Source organism: Anser brachyrhynchus (genome assembly GCF_964034855.1).
Source record: "Anser brachyrhynchus genome assembly, chromosome: 12".
Taxonomy (NCBI): domain Eukaryota; kingdom Metazoa; phylum Chordata; class Aves; order Anseriformes; family Anatidae; genus Anser; species Anser brachyrhynchus.
Window position 1 is genome coordinate 19,421,239 of NC_137707.1, and position 27,719 is coordinate 19,448,957.

The window sequence follows — 27,719 nt, forward strand, 5'->3', positions numbered from 1 at the left end:
ATCGTTTTCTGAGTAGAGTTTAAAAAAAAAAAAGGTAAAAATTCAGGTTTACTCCTAAAATTTTTCTGAATTTTTTTCTTTAAAATACTATTACCATACACAGCAATATTTAGAAAGTATATGATAAGTATAATTGGATTTCATTGCAATGGCAGTTTTTATTTTGCATGGTATCATTAACACAGTATTTCATGGTTCTGATTCCAATTAGTTTTTCAAATTTACTGTACTTTGCAGTAATATTTCAACTCTTCTGTATGACAGGGAAGTGCAAAGTCTAACACTGAAATTTTCTCTCAGGTTGAGTCTTTTCCTTTCCTTTTTTTTTTTCCTTCTTGGATTCTTCAAACTTTCAGCAGCTAACAGTAATTAAATAGGTATACGTATGTTGGGGGGAGGCAAGAGGGTAATATGACCAAGTATGTTTAAATTAAACTTTGAGTTCTCATCAGTGGTGTGTTATGGATCATCTTAGCAGTTCAAATGTTGGAAGTTACACAGGCAGGCACACAGTATATGCACATCTGGCAGAACGGTTCTAGGTTTCTAAGCTCTCTGTGATAACCAGATAAATTTGACTTTAGTGCACTTCTTAAAAAAAAAAAATCTGGGGGGTTCTCATGTTTGTGTGTAATCTCAAGAGACAGGTCCAAGTGTCACAGACAATTGTCATGTGGCTGGAATGTTGTTGGTTGCTGCATTGTGCTAATGAGGGAGTCTCTCCACAGCAGGAAACAATGCTGTCAGGGATCTCATTCTGGTTCCTGAAATTGCTAAATTAAGGCTTGGGTGAGAGACGTTGAAGATGCTGTTAAGTGCTGTTGACATTGCTGATAGTGATCCTTTAGGATGGCACCCTTCTGTTCGTTCGAAGACGTTGTCAGTTAGCTGACACAGAAAATTACTTCTGGCTTTAAAAATGGCACTGATTTTTTTTCTGTAGAATTGAAATGTTAACCCTCATACTTCAGTTTCATACCGATTTGTGAAATTACTTTGATTTTAATTAAGATAACTTCCTATTTAGCCCCTCTGCAGCCCTTCGTGGAAAGTAAGTACAGAGACATTCTGTTTCTTGTCCTGGAGAAATTGAAATTGTACTTTGCCCTTCCTTTGTACTTCCACAGATTTAATGAGTGTACCCCTCTTCCAGTTTTAATGCTGCCTATTGCTTGCAATTTTGGACAAAAAAAAAAAATCACTGAGGATCTGAAGGCTTGATAGTTTAGGTGTGGCTATACTTCAAAAAAAAAAAAAAATAACAGGCAAGCATGAATTTCAGTGAAGTTTTTCCTGAATATTGCTATACACTAGATGCTTTCTAAAAACACATCCTTTATTCTTATAACCTTATCTAGTTTATTTCTGTTCTGGAAAAATTTAGTACCTAGAAAAGGTTTCCTATTAAAACAGTCATTTGGTGTCAGAGTTGTGAAATAATCCTTAGTTTCTCTTTGGAAATTCATAAATCATTTCAGAATTGTGATGCAGTATAGACCTGTCAGCCGTTTTAAATAGAATAGGGTGGATTTAATACATAAAATGTATTTCCTTACCTATCTGTTCTGTTCTTTTTTTCTTTTTTACAGTGGATTCCAGTCTTGCAAGACTTCAAAAATAAAGACACGGTTTGGGGCTTTGTACCACATCAAACTGACAAAACTACATCAGAAGTTACATTTCCAATTACCCTTCATATTGGAGATTACAATATGGATGGCTACCCAGATGCTCTTGCTATATTAAGGAACACATCTGGAAGGTGAAGTATATGTAAACCTAGAAGTAAAGACCATTAAATGGTTGTACAGTCAACAGTCATACAAATTACTAAATCTTAGCGCATTTTAGTGTTTAGTGAAGTACTTTGTGGACTTTTTTATTAACTTTCCTTGTATTTCTTTGCTCCTACTTTTTTGTTTATCTGGATGTTTCATCTACTTTCTTGTCATCAGAAAGAGATGGCAATACCTTTCTGTGCTCCAACAGTTTGATCTTGATCTGCTGAAATCTCTCAAGTTTTTTGAGGTGTCTTGCCCACTGATTCCTTTTATGGAGGACCAAGCAACCAGTTATTTAAGATGAAATCTCGTTTTTTTAAAAGGTTTTTTAGTGTCATCTGTGCTTAAGTGATCAAAAAAGCCAGTACATCCTGCAACTTCCATAGGACTGGAAGCTCCATTTATAATAGCTGGGATTCATTTGCTACTTAGTTTGTCATCATTCATGATTTGTTGTAGCTGAGGCAACAGAATTAGGTTATGCTCATAAATGTTTGTAGAAATCAATTTGACTTTTTGACTATTGAATTGTGCATTGGAAAGTGATATTTGTGTCAACAGCAAAAACTATGTATTTTTTCAAGGTACAGTGGAGAAGAATCTTTCCTTTTAGAGAGAGAATAGCTGCAATAAAACATGGTGATGAGAAACACTGCTGAAGACAGGTCTTCCAACTTCAGTCTGTTAATTCTCACTACAGCTCTGTGATCACTAAAATTACTTAAAACCTATTAGGCAGGTGTCCTGTGTTTGGCTGGGATAGAGTTGATTTTCTTCCTAGTAGCTGGTATGGTGCTGTGTTTTGGATTTAGGATGAGAACAATGGTGATAACACTGTTTTAGTTGTTGCAGAGCAGTGCTTGCATGAAGTCGAGGACTTCTCAGCTTCTCGTGCTGCCCTGCCAGCGAGGAGGCTAGAGGTGCACGAAAAGCTGGGAGGGGACAGAAACAGGACGGCTGACCCAAACAGGCTGTTCTGTACCAGATGGTGTCGTGCTGAACAACAAAATGGGGGAGTTGGCGGGGGGGAGGTGATTGCTCAGGGTCTGGCTGGGCATCGGTCAGCAGGTGGTGAGCAGTTGTACTGGGCATCACTTATTTTGTATATTATTTTTTTTTCTCCCTTCCTTTTCTGTCCTATTAAGCTGTCTTTATCTCAATCCATGAGTTTATAGCCTTTTTCAGATTCTCTCCCCCATCCCACAGAGAGGGGGAAGACTTGAGGGGCAGGTGAGCAAATGGTTTTGTGGTGCTTAGCTGCCTGCTGGGTTAAACCGTAACAACACGTCACAGACAGAAAATATGTTGTTAGTAGAATATATACCCCAGTGCTTAAATCCTTAGAGAAGGGAAATAAATGATTCTAGTCTTTCCTATTAAATTTGTCAGTGTAATTTTTCTTCTCTTTTATTCTTCATTGTTTGCTTTCCTAATGCTTTGTCTTGCTACAATCTGGTGTTACAGCAGGTGTAGGGATCCGAACTGGGAGAGTATTGTACATCAAGGAGTTAGTGATCCACATAACAGTTGACCTGAGTACATGCCTCTGCTCTTCTGCACATATCACTTGGCTGCAGGATAAACTTAGCCAGCTAATCATAATGGAGAAGCCTGTAGGCAGCTTCCACATGGCATCTGGTGATGAAGCCACTGGCATGTCCTTGTCTTTACCTTGAAGCAGCATGTTTTCGTGTGAACATTGTTTTGCTTGACGGTAGAAATGAGCAGAATTGTTTACTTCCAAGAAAAACGTAAAAGAGCTCTTCAAACTTTTAATGCCAGTGAATCTCACTATGAACAGGGTATACACAGCATGTGCCCTGACTAGAGGTCTTGCTGATAATTTACAGCTTGGATTTTCCAGCACCAGATTATCTATGCTATCCATTCTTCCTTCCTCACATAATCTCCCATAAAAGGTATTTTAATCAATACCCTATTAAGTCTCAACATCTTTCTTATTGGGATCTATGATGAGTACTTGCATTTGTGCATTACAGGGAAAAATTAAGCCTCTGTCACAGGTGTATTTAGTATCTTCCTCTGTATAGTGTTGTGGATGAGCTTGGGTACGGATTCATAGTTTGAATTAATACTCGATAAGGAAGAGAATCGAGGAGCTCACTATATTGTGTTTAAAAGAGTATACAGCAAGAAGTTAGATGCTTAAGTTAGAATCAATCCAGATCTTCCAGTGATTGTCTAAACATGAGTCACCCACTGACATTTTTGTGTTGGAGTTCTTTATGTGCACCTGCCTAAAAACATTTCTAAAAATGACCCAGTTTGAAGAGCTACGTGCTTGTATTCTGCCTACACGAAGTTGTGATTCAGAGACTGAGCAGCTGAGCTCTGCCACTGTATTTCTGAGCCCTAAGATAACTAGTGCAGCAGCCTTTGAGCCTTAACATAACTAGCACAGCAGCTGCTTTGGTTTTGCTTTTTTTTTTCTTTTTTCCAAATATGGCAGAGAAGAAATTGATGCAAGTTCTGGGCAGTAACAGCATAGGCAAAGTTAAAGCACTCAGTCCCTGATTGTTGGGTTTGTGGTTTTTTGTTCGTAGCCTTGCTCAGTTGGGAGTTTGCATCTTCAGTTCAGCAGTCATTGAAAAAAGACTATAAAAAGTTTAGAGAGCAGACTGGAACCAAGGTCTTTCCTTTTCCATTGAAATACTGAGGCATTTAAAATGTTAAGTTGTTCTTGTCCTTTGTTTTTTCTAAAGCCCAGCAAATCTTTCACTGTCTGCTGTACTATAAGCTATCTCTTAGCGTGTATCATGATGGCTAGGACACTTTGAAAGAAGACTTATGGAGTTCAGAGGGTTTTTTCAAAGTTTTTATCTTTTAATATCACTAGGAGCCTCTCTTGTCTGAATGGCATATACTTAGGGCAATGTAATATGTAAAAGGTTTAAATAGTTTATAAATAGTTACTTCTATGAAAGCCCAGGAAGTTACCTGTCTCACAGCAATGGATTACTGTGGTACACTTGTCTTTATCCTCCTTGCTTTTGAAATTATTTATTCCATTGGGTGTGTCTTAAACTTATTTTGAAACTTGACTTCAAAATTGAGTGACATAGTTAGGCATAAGGACTTGAAAGTACTGGCAGGTGATTTGACAGGCTGTTCAAAGGGGGGTTGAGAAAACAGAGGAAGTCTGGCAAAAAAAGCAAATAAATATGTTGTGTGTTAACACGGTATTTTCCCCGTATTTGTTGAAAGGTAATGGAAACATTTTCTGTAGTGACTATCAAATGTCACTTTCACAGTACTGTAAATGCATTGTTTCTGAGAAACATAAGCAAATGCTTCCTTTTTAAAATTTGTAACTAGGTCAGAGAGAATTAAAAGTGTGGGAATTAAATTAAAAGCTCTTGTTAAATTAGATCAAGTTCAAATGAAAACCTTATTTAATTGAATTTAAACACTTCTGGATCAAGCTTTTTATTTCTTTCTTTGAAGCTTTTCATGCTACATCTACAGATCTAATTTCAGTGATTGATTACTGTGATTAAATGATAAAAGCATTTTTGTGAACTCTTGACCTCAATCTGTGTCATAGTATAGAAGGCCTAGCTTCCAGTTGCTGTCTGTAACTTAAAGAAATTAAAGGAAGCAGAAGCCATTTTACTAATCTGAAAATATACTGATATTTGACAATGGAAGAATATGACTAAAATCAATTCTATTTTTATTATAAATCTGGAAAGGACTTTCAGATTTATTTATTTTTTAATTCCTATAGAACACTGAAATAAAAACCTTTATCATTTGTGGGAATAACTTCAGTTTACTGTCCTTCCAGGTGATTAATAGCTTCAAATACTCGTAGAATTGCCATAAGACCAGTCTTAGATCTCCTGTCATATTCAGTCGGTTTTCAGTAAGGGCATGCAATGTTCTGACAGCATGGATACATTCCTTATTAACAGCGACAACAAAAAAAGGAATCACGTGTAGTTGCAAGTGTGGTGGGGGTTTGAACTCCAAGGGTCTATGAATTCGAACAGGTGAGAATGCTGCATTCAATCAGATCTAACGTATTTGTCTGTCCATTGTGAATTCTTCTAACTTTTGACTCGAGTCAAATCCTGCACATTAGAATTCCAGTCTACAGGTTTTTCTTTAGGCTACACACATGCATGATTTTTTCTTCCCACTAGTTGTGACTATATTAGAATTTGTGTACATATATAGAATAGTAATAGGTAAAGGGCTTTAACCAGTAGTTACTGATTGGTTCATCTCTACTTACTATATTATCTAAATTTATTCATTTTTTTTTCACATGCTGTTTTTACATTCACTCTGGCAATATTGGAAGTCTAACTACTTCATCGGAGTCTATAATGCTTATCCTTCGTTCAGCCACCTAACTAGATGAAATAATTTATTTAACTGCTTGTTTCCCAAGTAGAATACTAATAATTGGCATCTAGCATTGCAAACACATAATCCAGGAATCATTTTTTCAATGAGGCTTCTACTCAGAGGGAATGCTTTTCACAGGTTAAATAAAGTAATGGTATAGATGGAAGTTTAGTATCTACCTCGCATACTGGTGACAAATAGCACTACGGATTGAAACTTGGAGCTAATCAAAAACTGTATGTGAGCAGCTGAATGAAAAACTTTAAGTATAACACACTTCTGCAAAGTTCTCCAGGCAGTCATGCACAGTTTTAAATAAACGTATGTGTATTAATCCTTTGCATGAGTCTACTTAAAAGGACTCTCATTTGACCAAATCATCTCTTCCTAAATCATTTTTAGTCACTTTCAGAAACAGGGTTGGATAAAGAACTTCTTTAAAATGTAGAATTGAGTGACTGTAGATGAGCAGCTTTAAAAAATACAGGCAATTTAATTTATTCTGAATGTCTAGAGTAAGATATGAGTTGTTTAGATGTCCCCTGTATAACAGTAGATGGCATAGCCTAGAACTGATGGAATGAGAGTTGTATGAAATTAAGCAGTATATATTTAATTGTCATTGTGAAGTAGCATGTTAAAATAAAACTGAGATAAATCTTCAGTCTGTCTTTGGTGTTAAGCCATGCTTGTAGTAATTCAGTCTTACTAGATTTAGCTTTGCTGCATGTGGCCTTCAGTCAGAAGGTTCCAATCTGTAGACAATTCTATACTTCCTGAGCATCATCTGTAAGTTGTTTCAGATAAAGTTCTGCAGATAGTACACTAGTTGGTGACACTGTGTGTACAACGGTGTGAATATAATAGTAAATGTTTAATAAACATTAAAAGTTCAGCAAGTATCCGGTTAAGGGTGATTATGCTAGTCTTAATATGCAGCGCAAAAGAACTCTGAATTCTTGGTATTTAAGCTGATTTTTTTCTCTATTGTCTGTTATGCATTTTTGTAGCACATGAGCATTGATCTATGGTTTTATCATTTTAACAGTCTTTGTGTTTTCCTATAGGCTTTAAGGGACATTGGTTTGTCATTTTAAGTATATGTTGTCGATTTTTACTGTTATAGGTAGATTTTTTTCTGACTGTGTGAATCTCCCTCAAAATTTGGTTCAAAATAACAAGGTCATGAATTTGCTCTTGGTAATCATAGCATGAAGTAGAAATAAAATACGGAGGAAGATGCTTTTATTCTGGTAATTGTAAATTAATTAAAGCCCTAAAAAAGCATAAGGAATCCATTAGCAGCCCACAGGCCAAATCCGGTCCTCAGGAGTTCTTCCAAGAAAGAACTGAACAGCTGATGGAGGCAGCAAACAGCTGATGGCTCTTCCCTTTGCGAACAGCCAGGCACTGCAACTTCTCCTGTTGCTGTAGCCTTTCAAATGAATGGCCCCCAACCAAGGCTTCCCCCTCCTGTGCTGAGACATGGCACGGGGCAGCTCCCAGCTCCCATATCAGCACAGCCCAGGAAGTGGCCTGGAATTGAGGATCAAGAAAGATAAAATGTGGCTAGCAGTTACTTGGACTCTGTTTTGAATGTTGTATATACGTCTTATGCCAAGATGATGATAAAGAGAAATTGAAACAATTTGCTTAGTTTGAGTTGTCACCTTAATTTTATAGTTGGTTAATTTGACATAAAATAAGAATGTGAGCACTTAGCAATTTCAAGTTATGGTTATGAGTTCTCAGGTTCAGATAATACAATGCCTTAAATATTGTAGATCACCTAATTTGATTTTTAGCTAGACATTAATTCTATATGTTCATGCTTTTAACGGTGACATTGTAACAAGTGGGTTGTTCAGATTAAGGCTCAGTCAAATGCAGGCGTATGGCAGAGAAATAGAGGCCTATTTTTTGTTTTTCAAAGAAGCTCAAGAAATGTGATTATAAGGTTTTGAGGAAAATATTTAAATATCCCATTTAATTTTTGATAAATTTTACAGCGAACAAAATCCTATGTTATTCCCATTGTAGGTTTTGAAATATTAACTTGACATTGTGCAAAGAAACTATTACTACATTGTCAGAAATATTTTTTCCTCAAGGTGAATGTTTTGCCTTCCTCTCCTTCTGAAAAGGATGGTGCAGAAATAGGAGTATTGTGGGATGTGATTCTTATTAGAAGCAAATTACCTGAAATATTCCATAGAAACAAAAACTTTCCTAAGGAAAAAAGCTGAAGTTACTGTGACTGTATCCTGGAGGCCTTGGATGCTGTTAAGATACGGAAAAACACCTTTTTGCCACCTTCTGGAATGGCATTATGTTCAAGGTCATAATGAAGAAGTGTTTTTGGTAATTGCCCTGGGCTCTGACATGCTTAGCTAGTTTTGCTGCTAGCTAGCAGCAGTTGGCTGCTCCATTTCCTGGCTCTGCCCCCGGAAAGAGAAGAGGAAACTTCATCTGTTCCCACTGCCAAGGCAGTGATGGATCCCTGTGGGCTCCCAGGATAGTAACTGAGACTTGCCAAGGAATCAGACTCCCAGCTGGTGAAGTCCTGAAGGTTTTCACCATTCCAGTGAGAGTGGCAACCTTACAATATTAGAGGCTATGTATGATGCTACTAGCCATCAGGGTACATATATGAACCTGCAGGTATGAACCCTGTGTCACTCATCTGTCTCCCACCGACAAACTGATGCATATTAGATGAATTTTTCAGAAGGGAGGCTTTTTGCTATGCCACACCTGCTACACTGATTTGTTTGTTTCTTTTTTCAGTATTACAGCCTTTCTCTCTGTTTGTTGTGTGACAGCAAATGTCTAACTTGGTTTGTCCCATCCAGTTTTTAGTATCCTAGTAGTTTTTTGGCTTGGTTTTTGCTTTGAAACAATTGCAAATATACTAATGGAGATGTGTTTTAATCTTAAATGTGTAAAATATCAAGTAATGTGTTAAGAAAATTTATTAATAGAACTTGGGGTGGGAACAGATTGTCATAAAATAATGAAAAAAGCACTGACACATTTCAAGTAGCATATAAGCTGAGGGACCATGGGGAGGGATTAAGGAAAATGGTTGTTAGGTGCACTTGAACTCGTCTCAGAATAAAGTAAGAATAATGAAATTATTCCTGCTGATTTGGAACTATTTATTTAGTGTATTGGTAGGTTTAAATCAGGCGTGACATGATGGTTGTAATTCTGCCTGTGAAATTAACATAAATGCTTATGGATTTGAAAGTAACTATTGGCTGCTAGCTTTGGGTTTTTGTTTTAATATTTTTATTTATTTACTCTACTTCATTTGTATTGGACACTAGAAAAATATTGTAGAAAAATATTTATTTTTTAGACTTTTTATAGGAAGTAAGTTGTTATATATATGTTTTACAGCAACCAGCAAGCCTTTTTACTAGAAAATGTCCCATGCAATAATGCGAGCTGCAAGAGCGTGCGTCGTATGTTCAAAGTTTTTTGGGAGCTCTCAGATCTAAATCAAATCAAGGATGCAGTGGTAGCAACCTTCTTTGACATATATGAAGACGTAAGTTCAGCTCTTTACTACAGCAAGCAGCATCACTCTGTGTTGCTGTATCTGTCTTTTTGTGCCGTTGGTAGACTGCTTTGTATAAACATTTGCTATACAGCTTGTGGCAGATGGTGCCTTTAGTCTGGGACATTGCTGCTACCTTGAGATGCTCTCTGGAAGCTGGGCAGGTAGCAGCAGCCCATCAGTGACTAAAAGTTTGCTGGCCTTCCATGTGCTCCATTTGAGCTGCTGTCTTCCGTGGCAGGAAAGAAGCCACAGACCACGTGCGTTGCCCTGGTTAGCTGTGGATGGAGTGCTCTATCTAATATTGCCTAAGATTAATATGATATGAAAGGTATTAATGTTAGTAGTGGAAGCATAAACTTTGCTGCACATGCTCCATGTTTTTCCTTTGCATCTCTAAGGGAATTTACTTGCTAAATTTAGATGTTATCTAGTAAATCAGTAACTCAGTAACTCAGTAAATCTAGTAAATCAGAACTCTAACTTAAACTTTTCTTTTTCCCTCTAGGGAATCTTGGATATCATTGTAGTAAGCAAAGGTTATCCCAACAAGGACTTTGCTATCCATACATTAAAAAACAACTTTGAGGCAGATGCCTATTTTGTTAAAGTTATTGGTAAGTTATTTCCATATAATCAAATCAACATCAGATCTTTAGGGGAATATTTGATCCTCTGTGTATGGTAATATTATGGTAATGCTCTACGCATGATAAAAGAAAAAGCATGGCATGGAAAATATTAGGGACTGCATAAGTATATTGCAGAATCTATACTTTGATACCAAACAAAAATGACTTATCTAACTTTTTTTCTTGTTTTATTTTAGTGTACTTATTTTTATTCCAAGTTGATTCTGGCCATTATTTTCAGCACTTTAGCTGGTTTTTTTTCTACCAGTTTTGACGGCAATATCCTTTTAAGTGTTCATCTTCTTTAGAGCTCGTATTTTTGTTTTCACAAGAATGTGTGTCTTTTTTCACTTGTTACCTAGAAGCAGTCTAAGTCCTTCCTTGCATCCTGGAGCTTTCATTAACCAATTTTGCATTCTAGCAAAATTCTAAAGGCAGTACTAGGTCTTTAAAAGTTGTATTTCTCAGCTGGCTTTTGAAGGGAGAATGAGAATTATCAAGTGTCTAAAATAAAATCTGCAGGGAAACTGAGTTATTCAAACTGAAACAAATTTAAGGAAGATTCATGCCTTCAGTCCATATTGATAGATGACAAGAAATGCTGCGTCTGTGCATACAACAGAAAGTAACCAACTTAAAAAAAAAAATGCAAAGAGTAAATAGTAAGAATAATTTCCTAAACGTCAGCTTTCCTAAAATATATCATACTATAACAATTTAGGATGACAGTTAACATAGCAAGGGTATGTGAATTAAAGCCTTGGTTTAAAAGGCTAGAGTTAGATTATGGTATCTGTAACTGAAAGTAATTAAATGTTCAAATTGCGTGGCCTACCATGTTCTTCCAGACTGCAGAGGTGTCGAGCTTTGAGTCCATTGCTTGTCTATCTTGCTTGACTTTTTTTTTTTGAGCAAGAGTAAAAGATGAGGCTGTAAGTAAACTCATGTGGAGAAAACTAAACCAGTGAACTGGAGGTTTGCTGTGGAAAGATTGTGTTTGTCTTCATTTTACTTAAATACACCTAATGCTTCAGCCTTCTACATGTCATAAGAACTGCAACCACTACTGCGGGCTGATGTATTTATTATTTTCTCCTTAGCTTGGGATTTATTTTCATCATAACAGACTACAGTGATGTGCCATGTTGATGGAAGCCTTCTTTTTAAATAATACTGCATATGGGTAATATAATAAACATGAGCATGCAGAAAGCCTTCTAGAAAAATCTTTTACTTCATGAAGTTATATTAGAATAACAATTGTGATATTTTGAATGAGGGAAAGGAATAATTTCTGATGTGCTTTTTGATTCAATGTATGTACTTATATCTTAAAAATCAAAGTAAGCCTTTTTTAGCATCATTTCAGGGTGTGAGCATTTCTGCATAGAAACCCCATAAAATGGGAATTAGAGTGGTCTAAAAAAATTTGTGCTGTGATAAAGGGAGAGTATTTCTAACAAAACATGCTTTATGCCAATTGGTGTATCACTAAATGCATTGTGTTCACTTACTTGGTATATGGACAATGAGAGCAGTTTTGCTTGTTAAATCTGATGTCCAGTGCACTTGGTCAGATTATTTGTTCCAGCAGTGAAATTGAACAGCAAATTGCAGTGTGCTGTTTTGCATCAAAATGGGAAGAGTTGGTGCCACTTGCATACACACCTCTGTCTAACATATAGAATAAACTCATAGCTTTAAAAGTAGATACAGACAGTCTTCAAATTGTGCTTTGCCACACCTTCATTTTATTTGTCCAGATGTCCAGACTTTTTTTGACTATATAAAAACAACAGATGCTTCTGTATTTGGATGTCTCAAATGTTAAGTTGCAAATAAATTATAACTTTGGAGTTATAACAGTTATTAAGATTTGCACTCAGAATATTACAAATGGTCCTTTTCTAGAACAGTACCATTTCTGACTCTAGTTTGGAATATTTTCTGATCAGACTGCTACGCTGTGAACATCTTATGTACACCACTTGGTACTTAACTGTCACCAAACATTTTATACTTGAACCTCAGTGGAACCTTAAAGTAGATAGAAAATGCTTTAGAAGCTTCCTGTCGGTCAGAATGACCTGCCATCAAATCCAGTCCACATGTTTATTTTCTCTGTCTGCAGCACTTGCTTGGCAATATAACTCGTGGAGAGGTTATGTTTTTATTTGTCTGCTGCACCGATGTGGTCTTGTTTGTATCTTTTTCCCTGCTCATGGCCATTACTGGGCTGCTTCTCAACCAAACTGTTGTCATTTAAGTCTGAATGTTCCATCGTAATGACGCCTTAGATTTCTTGTATGTGTATGTGCCTGTTATTTTTCTTTTTGCTGTTATTTTCTTTTAAAAGGCATTTTACTATGATATTCTGATAATGTGACACGGTATTTTAAGTTATAGAACAGATGGCTTTCATTGTCCCTCACTTAGTGAAACTTATAAATGTTTAGTATTTCTGTAATTTAACTGATTTTTCAAGCTAACAAGTAATTTAACAACTCATAGGCTTTAGATATTAAGTAGCTTTATACCCATATGCTTACAATACTTTTGAATACATAGAATAAATGGGTAATGGCAGTTTTGTTTATTAGAATTTCAGTGAATTTCTTTGAATCAATTGTAAAGCTGTCACTAGTATATGGGGAAAAGCCTTTGCTTTCCTTTCTACCAGTTAAAACAGTAAAGCTGAATATCTGTCAAGTATTTTTTTAAATGGTTAGAAGCAAAGGATAATGAATAAAATGTGTAGTCCACTATTTTTAACATGTTATAATTTGGAATTTTTTCAACTGGCAAATCTTTTGGAAGCTGCCTAACAAATGAGGTATGACAAAACAGCGATTAGCTGATTAATTTCTACAAAGCAATATATCTCAAACAGATTTTTAAAAAAAAAAAAGTACATAAGTCATACAGAAGGAAGTTATTTTCTTTACGAATTTTAATGGTACATGACATCTGTTAATATACTTTAATGGGTTTCAGAGGTTGTGCTTGTAAGATGGATGTTAATATAAAAACTGTAAGCTCACCTTTTGTACTTGCAGTTCTCAGTGGCCTCTGTTCTAATGACTGTCCTCGGAAAATAACTGTAAGTATAATTATAACTTTACTATTTAGCTTCAGATGAGCTGGGACTTTATTATGCTGGGAGATGTCCACATACATAACTGAGAAGAGTTACTGACTGGAAGAATGTGTAATCCAAATCATGACTGGTCAGGTTCTATGTATTTGAGACCCATATCTTTCTCCAGCTGCCTGCTCAGAGACAAAAAGAATTGACTGATTCTGCAGTGAGCATTGTTAGGCAGCATCACAAGGGCTGGATATACAGATAAAAGAAAAATGTGGGACAGACTGAGCCATGGGCTGCCTGACAGCAACTTATGGGCCAACATAGAGTATATGGGTACAATGAAGGATAGAAGAGAAGGGAAAGGAATGTACTTGGTTCTAATGGTTCTGCAGATGAGTTACATGTTCATGTGCTAATTTCTATTTCAAGTGTTTTAATCATCTCCAGAGACCTTGCATATCAACCACCAAACTTTCAGTTAGCAGATTAGTTTTCACAGTGAAAGATGGCCTAAAAGAGGAACTCAGAGAAATCAAAGCTAGAGTTTGCATCTTAGCTGTGCAAAAATATGAACTTTTTCTACAAGCCTTTTTAAGTCATAAGGGTAATTTCTGTTACAAAATAATAAGGGGTTTTGGTAGTATTATTAGCTTAATTGCAAAACTAAAGGTTTAGAAAGTAGATCTTCACAACAGAACAACAGATTTGATGAGCGCCTCATTATAAAGATCATTGAAATACTAATGCCTTCACTGTAAAAGAAATTCTGGTAGAAAGTGTCATGAAGTATGTTACGCCAGAATACAGCTACCTGGCAAAAATAAAGCATGTTTTAACCTTATTTACTCATCTTTCACAGTTCTGCATTAACATATTTTATCTGTCTCCTTACCTTTCATTCTAGCCAATTCATTATTCTTTTTCAAGCTTTGATCCCATCTTTCATCATTATCACTTTATTCTTATGGTTTACAACTTACTATTTTTGAGGCGTGATGTGAACTGTCATCTCTTCTTCAGTGTTCTTTCTGCAACTCATCTGAAAGATCATCTACTGAACTGGATGCCCTAATATCAGCTTAAATTTGGCATTTGAAGGGGGAAAAAAAAACACATTTAAAATCTTTTTTTTTCACTTGTTCCCCCCTCCCTCCCACCTTAACAAATAATTTCCCCCACGCACACATCCCATTCTCACTTAGGTACATTTGACATGGTTCATCACTCAGTAATCCACCACTCCCTTTGTTTTTTTCTTCTATTTTCCCCCTGTAACTGTACTTTGATGTTTAAACACATTTTCTGCCTCCAAAGAATTTATTTTAAATAGATATTGGTACTTGAGAAGTAATTATTCAGCCACTTTAATTAAATAAAATACTGCTGAATAATAACAATTTTTAATTAAATACCACTGAATAATAACAATTTTGAATTTGTGTAGTACTTTTTAGATTCAGAAAGTCCATCAAGATGGTGCATTCTCAGAAAATATTGAATGAGTTCTGTTTTTTTCAGAACATGCAGTTATTTCTTTGAATTTAGTTTTCTAGTATACTTAGAATTCCCCAGAAAACATCAAACCTTTTGTCATAGGACTGAGTAGTATTGTGCTCTTCATGAGAAACTAAATGGTACTTAGAGAACTAATAAGCCTTGTTTTGAAAATTAGTTTTCATATATTACCATGAGCAAAGCAATAACAAGGTTTCAGAATTATCCATATAAAGAAATCATTTTTCTGTGAAAGTGTCTTTGGTTTACTATTTAATTAGTATTGCTTTATGTGTTCCTAAAATTTTGCCTGCTTCTTCCTCCCTTCCTATACCACCCCCCCCCCGCCCTTGTAGCCTTTCGGTGTTAATCAGCCTGGTCCTTACATCATGTACACAACTGTAGATGCAAATGGATACCTGAAAAATGGGTCAGGTAAGATAATCTCATAAGAATACACGACTAAATAATAGCAATAGTCTAGGGGAAGAAATGTGGATATATTGGATCATATATCAGTGATAACTCTCTCACCTTTAACACTGTGCTCAGAACTGTTTATTCCACCCTAGAAAAGATAAAGAAATAAGATATCCTGAAATATGCAATACTTCTGTATTCATATGTGCTATGGGCTTGAAAGTATTAACCTGCATTTGTTGGTTAAATTAGTAATTAATGCCAATATGAAAATGCAGAATACTCTTTCCAGGTGCACAAATTCACTTTAACCAACTAATCATTCTACCAGTTTTGTTCTCGGTTTTATTGCTCTGAAGTTTTTCTTCGTAAGTGAATTCTAGTAAGAGCTTACTTGTTTAGGTAGAAACACTCAGAACTGCATCGTGAGCTTAGAGATTTTCAGGTAGTCTCAGATAGAATAGTATATCAGACTCTGGCCCTTAGGCAGCCAGTTCACATTGGGTAACAACTGGCATATCTCTATTATTGCAAATTATCAAGATGAAGGCTGGCAAACTTTGTTAGAGCCAAGTCACAGTACAACCTTTTTAACCATACTGGAAAATACTGGCAAAGGCTTGTACAGGATCGCTCTCCTTATTCCTTAAAAGCCTGAATTCCTGTGGACGTGGAACTTGCTTGAGTGTACTGTCTTGGTTATTTGTAGTCCCAAATAACTTGACTCTGTTGGCGTACTGAAGCCAATTTTAATTGAAACATATGTGCCTTGAGTAAAACTTTACCTGTTCTTTAAAAATCAACAGTTAGGTAGAAAACAGGATTCCATGTGAAAAAAAGACTTTACTTAGAGATCAACAGTTATTTGGTCTCTTTTGTCCTCAGGCTGGCCATATGGTCAATATACATACAGTTGGAGTTAGCCATAGCCTGAAATGTTTTTGCCCAAGCAGTAACAAAGGAGCATAGCGGACAAAAGCTTAGTGTTCTGTGGAGGGATTATGGGGACATAGAATGTAAGGCTAAAAAGTGTTCCAGCCAGGAAACAGGACTGCTCGCAAAGAGATGCGGGATGGATATCCATGCAAATACAGACATGTTTTATTTCACAGTTCATGTCGTGGTTTTGAAGGCATTTTGACTCAGGCGAGATCTCTAGAGATACCTATTGTGTTGTCCATTTTTACTTTATTGCTTATTGGAGTGCCTGTTCTGTTCTTGATGACTGGGTAACTTGGTTTTTGACCTATTTTGCGTACATGTTGTATATTAGTCGTAGAGTTCAGTTATGAAGATGTACCTGAAGTACATGAAGATGTATGAAGACATTTTATTGTACTCATTCCTTTTTTTAAAAGACCTAAATCCTTGTTTTTTCAAATGAGCAAAAGTGTAAACAGCTTGGAGCCTATTTAATATCTTTATAAAGAATAAAACTCCTTACTTTCACAAATTTGTGTAATAAAAATTGGTGTTCACTGATCTCTTCTTTCTGCTGTTAACTAAACTCCTTGCAGTGGGTCACTACCCCTCTGTACTCTTCAGGGCTATCTTCTTGGAATATGGAGCCATTAATAAAGCTTCTTGACAGTTGCTGTCACAGTTGCTGGAATTTACTGTAATTTCTGGATTAGAAAACGTCTTTCCAGACTGCCAATTAAAGTTCATTCAGTGTATTCATTGAATGAACATGCATCTAAATGAAGAAATCAGTGGGTTTTAAGTAGTGTAATGTATTTACTGCTTCAGGCTCACTGGGCCTTAATGTGGGCCTGCCTAAATTTGGTACACACATGCAAAGATAAACTAACTTAATGAAAACACAGCTTCATAGTTCCTCTGGCCATGTGACTTTTGAGTAGATACCTACGCACAATCTTACTATCAAAGAATCAGAAGTACTACCTATGTAACAAAAAGACTTTTTTGCATAAGTAAATAAACACGTTAGTAATACAATCAAACAGATCTTTTCGTCTTTAGGAAACTGCTATAAAGTAGCTATAAATCAAATAAACTACAACACAACCTCCGCTCAGATCTAATTATACTCATTTAGATTCATTGTTCATGTAGTTGGAACAGTTTTTCACTTTGCTACATATCTTCAGTTAACACAATTTCAGACTTAAGTCCTATATTTTAAACGAGGTCATAATATACATTTATAAAACTATGTCTAACAGCAAGTAGAATCTGTATTATCAAATCCTTAAACACTTTATATATAATGTGGGATACAATAAATGATAACTGTAGAGGATTGCATGTTGGCAGACCTGGATAATTTATGATATACTGCTTTTTAAAATAAAGTTAATTTTTATAAATTGTCTTAGTTTTAAGCAGAAGATGAAAAATAATGCATTTATGGGGTCTGAATGCAGAATATATATTAAAAGCTTAATTCACAGACATATAAGCTGATTTTAAACCTTACCTTGAGGAAATGTAGAATTACAAGTTTAGATAGGTTTGGTTTGTGTTTGACCCTTTAGCACTCGTTATTTATGCAATCTTATAAAATAACCTAGTGGCAAAATAAAGATGATTGAACTACTGGCATCTGTCATGGAAGAATGCACATAGCTTACACATTCATTTTATCTGTGGCGAGGAAAGCTGGTTTAAAATTTGGACCTAATTTATGTATCATTCTTAATCTTTGTTTTCCACTTTCCTCTTCCAAGGAAAATAAACGTTTTTTTTTCCTTAAAAACATTATCTTAGGTTTGGTTGTTTGTGTTTTTTTCAAGGGGGTTGCTTTTAGAAATTGAATGTTTTTTACAATTTATGCTGAGAAACATCTATCAAATATGATTAATACTGCTATAGTACCATTCATCTTCACCACTACCATATTTACAATAATAAAAAACTGAGTCCAATCATGATGAATTTCCTTTTCTGTTTTGACATTACTGTTATTTCATAATGAATTCCAAGTGTATTTATGACCCTCACAGTATTGTTACAGGGAATTTTATAATACTCTTTGATCGGTTTCTGAATTGTAATATATTAATAGATTTTTTTGTCTTTAATTTCTGCAAGTACTTCTCAAAATTGAATTTTCTGTAGCTATTTTATTAAGTTTGTACTTGAACTTTCTTCTCTTTCAAGTCCTACTTGTAAAATTCAGTAAATGTTTCTCTAACTGGAATTTTAATGGTATACAGGTTACTGTCATGAAAAGATTTGCCTCTTATATCAGAATTGTGTTCTATTTGACTGTCAGGAAATACCTCAAGCAACACTTTCATGTATGTGTATTGGTTGACAGTACCAAACCCAGATGGTATTTTTGGGCCATTTATAAACCTACACATTATCTTTTCCACATTAATTTTAAACAATATAGTATCAATACCATTTTAAAGCTATTTTTTGTCAGCTTATTTCCATTCTTTATATAATACCATGGAACAATCCATATCCAAAGCTTTGAATTTTATGAAAGCAATAATAAGGGAATCTGATAGTTTGTTACATTTTTTTTTATATAATATCTTTCCCAAAAAGTAACATGAATAACAACATTGTTCTTTATCTAATGAGAACGGTGTTCAGCATTCAATTTATTTTTTCATGTCAACTGATGCTACTTGTCTTTACCACTGGTCTTAGCGTAGGAACAGTTATTGGCTGGACCGCTGAAGCCAAACTTATCTATTCTTAAGTTATCCTTCCATCCCTGGGCTAAAGTAAATCATACAGTAAATGAAGAAACGTTCACTGTTCTGTTTCTGATGTTCCTAATTCTGCAGGTCTTTAGTTCTGAAATATGGTATCTTTCATGTATACAGTATTCATGGAAAAAGTAGAATAACAAGGCACATATGGCTGTCCTTATCAAACTCGTTTTAAGGTTCTTTGATCTGCCAAGTCGTAACTACAGGAAATTTGCATAATTGAGAGGGTTTTTTAAAACATTGTTAGAATTACTCTCTCTACTATTAACATTCCAGTGTGCTGTTAAAAGATAGCAGAATAATAATTAGCGTATACTCAGTGCTTTTACTTCTACATTGCTCAATTCTCTTTTAATCTTAAACAAGAAATACTGTTAAATTACCTACAAGGAATAGCAATTACCAAAATAAGCATTAGAATTGAGAAGTACTGGGTCTTACATCTTTCGTTAACATCTCCACAGACCTTTCCTCTCTGAGAGGGAATTCAGTTGTAACAACTTTTAATATTGAATGAATTTTATGATCAAATCAAGGTCTGTTGTAAATCTGGGAGAAGTAGGCAAACTAATTTCAGGCATGCAGTCTCATCTCTCTTCTGCAATCTGCCGCCTTCACTCCCTGTTTCACCTCTTGGAGTTGTTATTTTTACAGAGATGCCACAGTTAAGTGTGTGTCATCCAGGATTTTTAACTCTACATCTGCATTTCTGTTTTTTTATTGGCTTCTAAGAAATTTCTAATATTATTCTGACCGTTTTTCAGCTGAATCCTACATTCAACACTGCCTGACAAAAACTAGAGTAGGCTGAAGTTGAGCACAGATTGAATTAAAGCTGTTCTTTTGAGTTGAGGGGATGCACGAGATGAATTTAGTAATGTATGCAACTTTAGGGGCTTTTTTTTAAGGATGCTGAAGTTTAAAAAACGAGAAGCAAAAAGTCACTTGTGATAATAAAATAGTAGCATTACTGAATCTCACAGGTTTTGAATGTGTTTGCTTGAAGACTGCAGTAATACTGGCTTTATCGAACTGGTATCAGTTTATACAGCTCTATTTATTAACAGCTCTGACCTTGGCTGAACTGCAGTTATGTCATTTTTGCAAGCTGGCGTGGTCCACAGTAATGATCTTTGGTGTTTTATTGAAAAGACTACCTACTTGATATTTTTGGTTTCATTTATTTTATTGTCAGTAACACAAACTGATTTTCTTAGAACTAAGTGTCCATATGGACTCAGAAAAACATAAAAAAGATCAGATACTTTAATGTAGAGCAGCTGGTTAATTTACTGGAGTATTTTCATAAACTGCACAAGGCCAATTTCATATTGTAGCACCAGCACAAGAGAAGCATTTTAAATTTATTAGATTGTTGCCTAGTCAAGGGCTGAACAAGTTGAATGGCAGGATTGTTGTTAAACTTCATACTATGAACATCTGGCTACCTCCAGCCATCGCCATCTCTTTACTCCATTTTTTTTCCTCTCTGCTACTTCTTCCCTCTTTACGACAATCCAATTTTACTGTGTTCCTGCTTGCTTTCTCCCTCTTTCATGCAACATCAGAGACCTCAAAATACCTTTTCTTTTTCTGCTTTGTGTGAGGGCCTGGCCTTGAAGTCTGTCCATCTGCTGCTTTACACTCAGATAAGACTAGCAGCTCCATAACCATAGCAGTACTGGCTGACTCCTTACCGTGTTGACAAGCCAAACTGCTGAGGGAAAAATACAGTTCCTTCTAGATCTTCTTGTGATAAGATCACCTTTGGCAGAGAGAGCCTGCTATTTTATGCAGCGTGTAGCTTACAAAAACTATTTTTGATACGTTTTTTGATGTACCATGTCTTACACACCAGACAGACCCTTGCGATTACACAAGCAAGGCTCAACCTGGATGGAGCTTCAGGTTGATCCATTGTTTCATGTTTTCACTTCAGCCTTTTAATTTTCTCTCTTGAAATATGTCAATAGACTTATTTTTGACTTTGTAGTTAGTATGAAATGAATAGGGTCATAATTACAGCTCGTGTATACCAAAAATATTAATCCTGTGGGCTAGGAACCACAGAACAATAAATTATTCAGGTTTACTCGAAGACCAATATCCATGACTATGTGTAATATTACCCTACGATTAGATTCTTTGGATTGCTTGTATGGATCAAGTCATGATGTGTTTAAGCAGCTGTATGGCTGAGGTTGTATGGACTGATAATTTTTACAATTCTCATTTAAAGCTCTTTCATTTTGCTGTTTTGGCTTTGTTTTTGTTTTAAGCCTTCTGTGATAGAATGACCTTTTACATGCTGTTAAGTCATGTAAAAGTCATGAATTTTGGAAATCTTTTGGAAATCTGCTTACTCTTTGTTGTTGCATTGAGCTCTCATGCTGTTTAACTAAATCGGATTGTGAGGTGGACACTAAATTCATTGCTGTAATAGCTGCTAGACACTTTATGTAAACATTGCAGCATGTATAAGATAATCAAAGGAAGTTTAATTTCGGTAGTCACTCGACATTGCAAGATTCATTAGGTAGAATTTCACTATTCACTATATAGAAAGAAGACTGTGTTCATAGTAAAAGCTTGAATCATTTAATGAATGAATACCCGAATTCTGTTAAGAGGGGTTTTCTGGTTGCTATATGTGGTGATATAGTATGTAGTACATTTTTCTATGACTTCTTTTTGTATAGAAACCATATTTGAACTCTAGCAATATTGCATACAATATTGCTAAACTTAAAATGTTCAGGTGTGAATATGTGCAGAAAGTTTGAATATCAGCAATATTATGATTTAATTGTTGCTTTACTTGAAGAGTTGGTGTTTCTAGTTTTAATTCTCTAGTTTTGTGGTGTAAAGTCATTTTTAATGAAAACATTCTAATGTAGTTATGTCAGCTTTGGAGCTTGGGCTTTCAGAAGTATCACAGCTGTTAGTAGCACTGTATATAATAGGCATCTAAGTTGCAAGCGTGCACATTCAGTCCACTTTCCCCTTTTATTTTCAGGGCTGAATTCCCTGTGGTGCTTATGAGATGCTAATATTCGTGCTGTGGAACCAGATCACTTGCTAAGAGGCTTTCTAGAGAATAAAAAAAAAAAAAAAAAAAGGAATCCCCATAGGATCTGGATCAGTTTGCCAGAAATTGAGATTACAGGAGTTCTACTTAAATGGAGTAATTGGCTACCTTAGAAATAGGATGTTGGTGAACCTGTAGATAGCTCCAACAAAGAATGTTGTTTTTCCCTTAGTCTCACATAATTATTTACAATTACATGTTCTTGTGAGGATGTAACTTGCAACCACTGTAATCCTGTTGTCATTAAATCAAATTATTATTTGAGAATTTATGATCATTTTCTTAGCTAATTTTGTAACAAAAAAAAAAAATAGTTACTGATTACTACTACTAAGAATGCGAACCTTTACACGTTGAGTCTGAGCTTGTAAATCAGTGGGGCAAGAGACTTGGCACTAACCATATCAAAACAAACATCAACAGCTCATTTCTTCTCCACTAGTAACAAATAGAGTTTGTTTGACGTAGAAATGGTGCTCAAAAGAATCCTCTCTACCTAGAAATCTCAAGCATTTAAGCAATTCTCTAGTGCCCACACGTAGTTTGGAAATGTGGTATTGAGTCTTTAAGAGTTAAATAATCATGCGGTCGTTCAATTTTTTTAAACATTTTTATGGTTGACCCAGAAATGTGTGTTTGGAACAGTTTTTTGTTTTTTTTTTGTTTTTTTTCAAAATACTAACTTGAGTTTCCTTTCTAATTTTATTGCAGCTGGACAACTTAGCCAATCGGCACATTTTGCTCTCCAGTTGCCATACAATGTGCTAGGCTTGGGACGTAGTGCTAATTTCCTCGACCATTTGTATGTTGGCATTCCTCGTCCTTTAGGAGAAAAGGTTAGTTGAAATTTAAGATTGTCACACTACTATTTGTGGTGTTACCTTTCCTAATAGAGTTTGGAGAGAAATACTGTTAGGGACACTTACTTCAGAAGTACAAATATCAAAGAAGTTTGCAAAAAAAACACCCTATAAGGCCTGGTTTTGGGGGTGAGCGTAAGCCCTAAAGCTATAGCAGTAAGAACAAAAGATGACTGGAATTGTCTGTAAATGTTAGGTATATGGTGCTTGTTCGTATCATAAATGCATATTAGGCCTGGTGGATGAATTATTATGGTCTCAGATGTAAGATTTCCCTGGGGCTGGTCTGGCTGGTCTGTAAACTCAGAATCCTTTCTGCTTCAGTGCTGGCACCATGATCAATGTGATAGGAGGTGGAGATTGCCATGATAATCTAAATTTCAGGTGGAACATGAAAGTAGGGTCCTGACCACTCTCAGTCTTTAAAAACCTGATGGTACTACTTTAAGGTATTTGTATTAACATACTGTCTAAATTGTGATTTGGATAATTGCTTTGCCTGCATAAAATTCCTCTGCAGAATTGGTTCTTTTCTTCTTTCCCTAATATGTTGTTGCTTTATACTTTTTAAGCAGAGGCTGTGTTTCATGCCAGCAACACTTATTTTGCTTTTTGTTGTTGTTTTTGGAGCTTTTAGAAGAAAAAGCTTGAATGAACATAAGGGAATAGTCACTTATACTTACAAAAGGAAAAAAAAAAGCAGTTGATTTTTGTTTCAACAGAGAATTTCAGAAATCTTTGCTCTTAAATTATGAATCGTTTGCTAGGAATTGATATAGTCTTTCTTTTTCTTTCAGTCCATAAGAAAACAAGAATGGACAGCTATCATACCAAACTCCCAGCTTATAGTCATCCCATATCCTCATAATGTTCCTCGAAGGTAATTTCATCATCTTGAATTGAACTTCACAAAATTACATTATTAATGCCTATAAAATTAGGCATTATTTGTAGGTTAAAAAGCCACTTGTCTAGAAAGTAAATCAAAAAACAGCCAAGGAGGAGGGAGTTAGCTCTCTTCATGTTGTTGCTTCTGTGACTGGGCAGAATACTTGTGAGTATTCACATGGACTCATTAACAATCAAAACCTATTACCAGCTCAACTCTTGTAAATAATAACTTACTTGCTAGATTTACCAGCATTCTTTTTGACAAATTGCAAGCATGGTAATGATGGAAGCAAGTACTTTTGTTTCGCCAAACATGCAATTTCTGCCTAGTTGCATATAAAAGCTTTGGTTCAGCCCTTCTGAATGGTACCTGTTGCCATAGGTATGAATGTTTTTCTTTAAGTAGAGGTGAAGGGGTTACTTACGCAAGAGCTTCAACACTGAATTCATTTTGCAATTAAAATGTTTATCCCAGAAAGCAAGCATGTTTCTGTCTTTGCTATTAGAGAAAACATAAGTCGCATATTCCAGCTGCTTTTTGCCGCTTGATCTACTAGTGAGGTCAGTTGCATTTATCATGCAGAAATAATTCTGACATCAGTTTCAGCAGCTAATTTTACTATAGAACAAATAACAGTTTAGAAGTGATGTGCCACTTGAGTTGCTAATTAACAACCACAGGAATAACATTTGCTAGAAGTAGAAAATTTAGTTAGAAACTTGAGGTATTTAAAGGTATGCATTATATAGAAACTTTCTCAGTAGTCTTATCCTTAAACTATTTTTGCTTTCTTATAGAGAGAATTCATGGACACTGTAGAATAGTGGAGGATAGAATTCCAGGAGAAATCAGATTTCATATTAAAAGAAAACATGAATTTAAGAAGCATTTATTATGTGTCATTTCCTGAGAGGCCTCAACATAAGGGATCCTGCTGACAGCTTTCCCATGATGGGAAGCCTGGAGTATAAGCACGGTGTTACTGAGCCTCAGAACCCCACAACATTCTGGAGATGTCTTCTAGATGGCCTTAAGGTGCCTAGTTTTATTGCTCTCCAAGCATCTTCCTGACATAATCAGCTGGTTCTTTTGCCTACAACTACAGTTGTCCGTGGGTAAATTTCAGACTGAGAGAGTCCTAAGTATTCACCATGAGCCTGTTCAAGAAGAGCTTCCTTTGTGGGGTAAACAGTCTGTTACAGGTTACTTCACCCTGCTTCTCCATCTCCCCAGGTCCCAGACAGTTTTGTGGAAGGCTTTCCTATGCACTTTACTTTGTCCCAGGGGGACAGTGTGAGATAAATCTAATGAGGAAAACATCAGTCCCTGAGGATATCCATGGCATTCCTGGATAGTTATATAGCAGCTGAATTTCAACATGCCATTACCTGAAAATAATTATATTAAGCCATATATTTCTAAGTAAAGACCATTAAGCTCCAGTCTTCAAGTATAGCCACTAGGTTTCTGTGGACCAAGTTGTTGTGTGTTAACACTAGCAAGTTCTTTTCATCTTTTTAAATTAAATCTATTTTCTGCTTCCTAATGAAGGGTATTAATGTTTCCTTGGATTTTCCTCTTTTGTATAGCTGGAGTGCCAAGCTGTATCTGACCCCAAGTAACATTGTGCTGCTAACAGCTATAGCATTAATTGGTGTCTGTGTCTTCATCCTGGCAATAATTGGCATATTACACTGGCAAGAAAAGGTAAGCTTAATTAGTAGTATTTTTTCTACACTATTTAACATTTCCTGATATTTTATAATGTTGTACGTTTTTAAGTAGTTTTCTGCAGTATAACTTGACATATACTGCATTAATTCCCAAAAGGTATTTATTATTAATTCAGTATTTATTGCAAGCTTAAAAATTGGCATTGTTTATTATTTAAACTCTACGACACTTAAAAAGGGAAGTGACAAGAAACATGGATAAGCTTTTGCTATTAAGCTGTTATTCCCAACTAAATGCAAAGTTTTTGTTTTATATCTAAGTGTTCTATTTTGCAGAGTTTAAAGGAGCACTGTACTCAGAAAATGGAACATAAATTCAATTTACTTATCTTGAGTTCTGCTGGTAATATGAAAAAGGAAAACATCTCTTTTTCTTTATCTTTGTTGATTGCACTAACATTAGCATTCAAGACGGTATAGGGAGTCAGTCGTGTGCATATTGGCCGCTTGCTCTGTGTGTCTGAATTATACATGCAGTGTATAGAAATCCATTGATTTGAAGAAGCATTTTGAAAGGGGCCTTTCATGTCACAAAAGAAATGCGTTCCCATTTTTCTTAACTATGTGCAGTTCGCAATCATATCCAACTGGCAGAATTGCCAATAAATGCTACTACATACCCAAACCATAATCTTAGCTGTCAAATAGAATTACTGCACATTTTGACACGGTAGAACTGTTTGTTATTTTGTGCTTGTGGAAATAAAATGACCTTGTTAAATATATAGATAGGCTTTGCGCATGCTTCATATTTAAATATTACTTGTCTGTCATTTTCCACTCTTCAAAATGTTAAATACAGTCTCCAAATAATAGCAATGCTGGGTATGAGACACCCAAAGCAAGGAAATACAAATTTTATGACAACTGTCCTTAATGTGTCCTAATGTACCAAGAAAGCATTGCTAAATGGTAGCTTGGACTATGCACTGACTGGGTTTAACTCTGTCTTCAAGACATCTTGAGCAACAAGTAACAAAATATAAAAAAAAAATAAAATAAATTTGGGTTGTGAAGGATTAACTATATACCAATTCTATCTGGAGAAACTGAGCTTTAATGTCAATGTTGAAAACAATTCTTTATGTAATAATTCATGTATTTTAATGTAAAAAAGCACTCAGCCCAAAGTGTTTGCTTTCTGAACCCTTTTAAACCCCATTAAGTGTATGTGAATGAAATGGTATTGCTTATATGTTAAACTCCTTTGCAGCAGCTGCATCTTGCTCAGAATAGGCACAAATATTTAGATATATTATGTGTATTTTCAGAGTACTATATAAATACTTGTTAATTCCAATAATTTTCCAATGCCCTCACATTGATTTTTTACCTTCCCAATTTTTAGAAGAAATGGTTGAGGTACAGAACAAGAAAGAATCCTGACCACAGCTGAACTGTGCATCACTGGCATGACTGGGGGGATTAAATTCCAAAGTTGCTTGTTTCTGAGTTTATGCTTGCTTTACTGCCTCTTTCAGTAACCCTCTCACAAAAATACTGTTCTGCCTAAATGCTGTTTTCCCCTGCAGATTTCTAGAGTACCTATCACAAAGAAAGAAAGGGGAAATGTACAGGCAGTTACAATCTCTTCTTTTCCCCCAGAGGATATATTGGTCTGTAAGCTGCAGTGTTCTATTCAGCAGTTAAAATAAACCATGTACTTTGACCTCTGCAGATAAGTAGTCGAAGTTCGTAGTCTACAATAGTTCTTATGCACTCATTTACCAGCTGCTACTATATTGTTTAAATAACTGTGGTATTTAGGGATATTATGTTGCTCTGTCATTCCTTAGAAATTTTGTATCCACTTTAAAAAAAAAAAAAAAGGCTTTCAAATCTCAGTTCCTAGTTTTTACTATTACTCCTCTTACAACAGTATAGTCTGCTACATTAGCTAAGGACCTCAATGTTCCTGTATTCTGATTCTTTTTAATTTGCTTTGTGGTGTTGGCACTATGCATTGATGATAATCCTACTAGGCAGCTTTGGATGGATTCGTCAGAATATAAGTTGGTCAGATTTTGAAGTGGTAATTTTTTCATGAAGCAGACAAAAAATGGAGTGAAAATTACTTTCTAAGTGAGACCACAAAAAATTGTG

General features: G+C 35.5%; 1 protein-coding gene across 1 annotated transcript in view; it reads left to right on the forward strand.

The window, feature by feature from the left end:
- ITFG1 (integrin alpha FG-GAP repeat containing 1) overlaps nucleotides 1–27,719 on the forward strand; it is a 71,847-nt gene that overhangs the window by 40,709 nt on the left and 3,419 nt on the right. Inside the window, exons 10-17 of the mRNA XM_080552945.1 lie at nucleotides 1,590–1,762; nucleotides 9,558–9,708; nucleotides 10,226–10,334; nucleotides 13,406–13,449; nucleotides 15,288–15,366; nucleotides 22,843–22,967; nucleotides 23,789–23,871; nucleotides 25,473–25,590. Of these exons, the coding sequence (XP_080409071.1) occupies nucleotides 1,590–1,762; nucleotides 9,558–9,708; nucleotides 10,226–10,334; nucleotides 13,406–13,449; nucleotides 15,288–15,366; nucleotides 22,843–22,967; nucleotides 23,789–23,871; nucleotides 25,473–25,590 (882 nt within the window). The remainder of the gene's footprint in view (nucleotides 1–1,589; nucleotides 1,763–9,557; nucleotides 9,709–10,225; nucleotides 10,335–13,405; nucleotides 13,450–15,287; nucleotides 15,367–22,842; nucleotides 22,968–23,788; nucleotides 23,872–25,472; nucleotides 25,591–27,719) is intronic.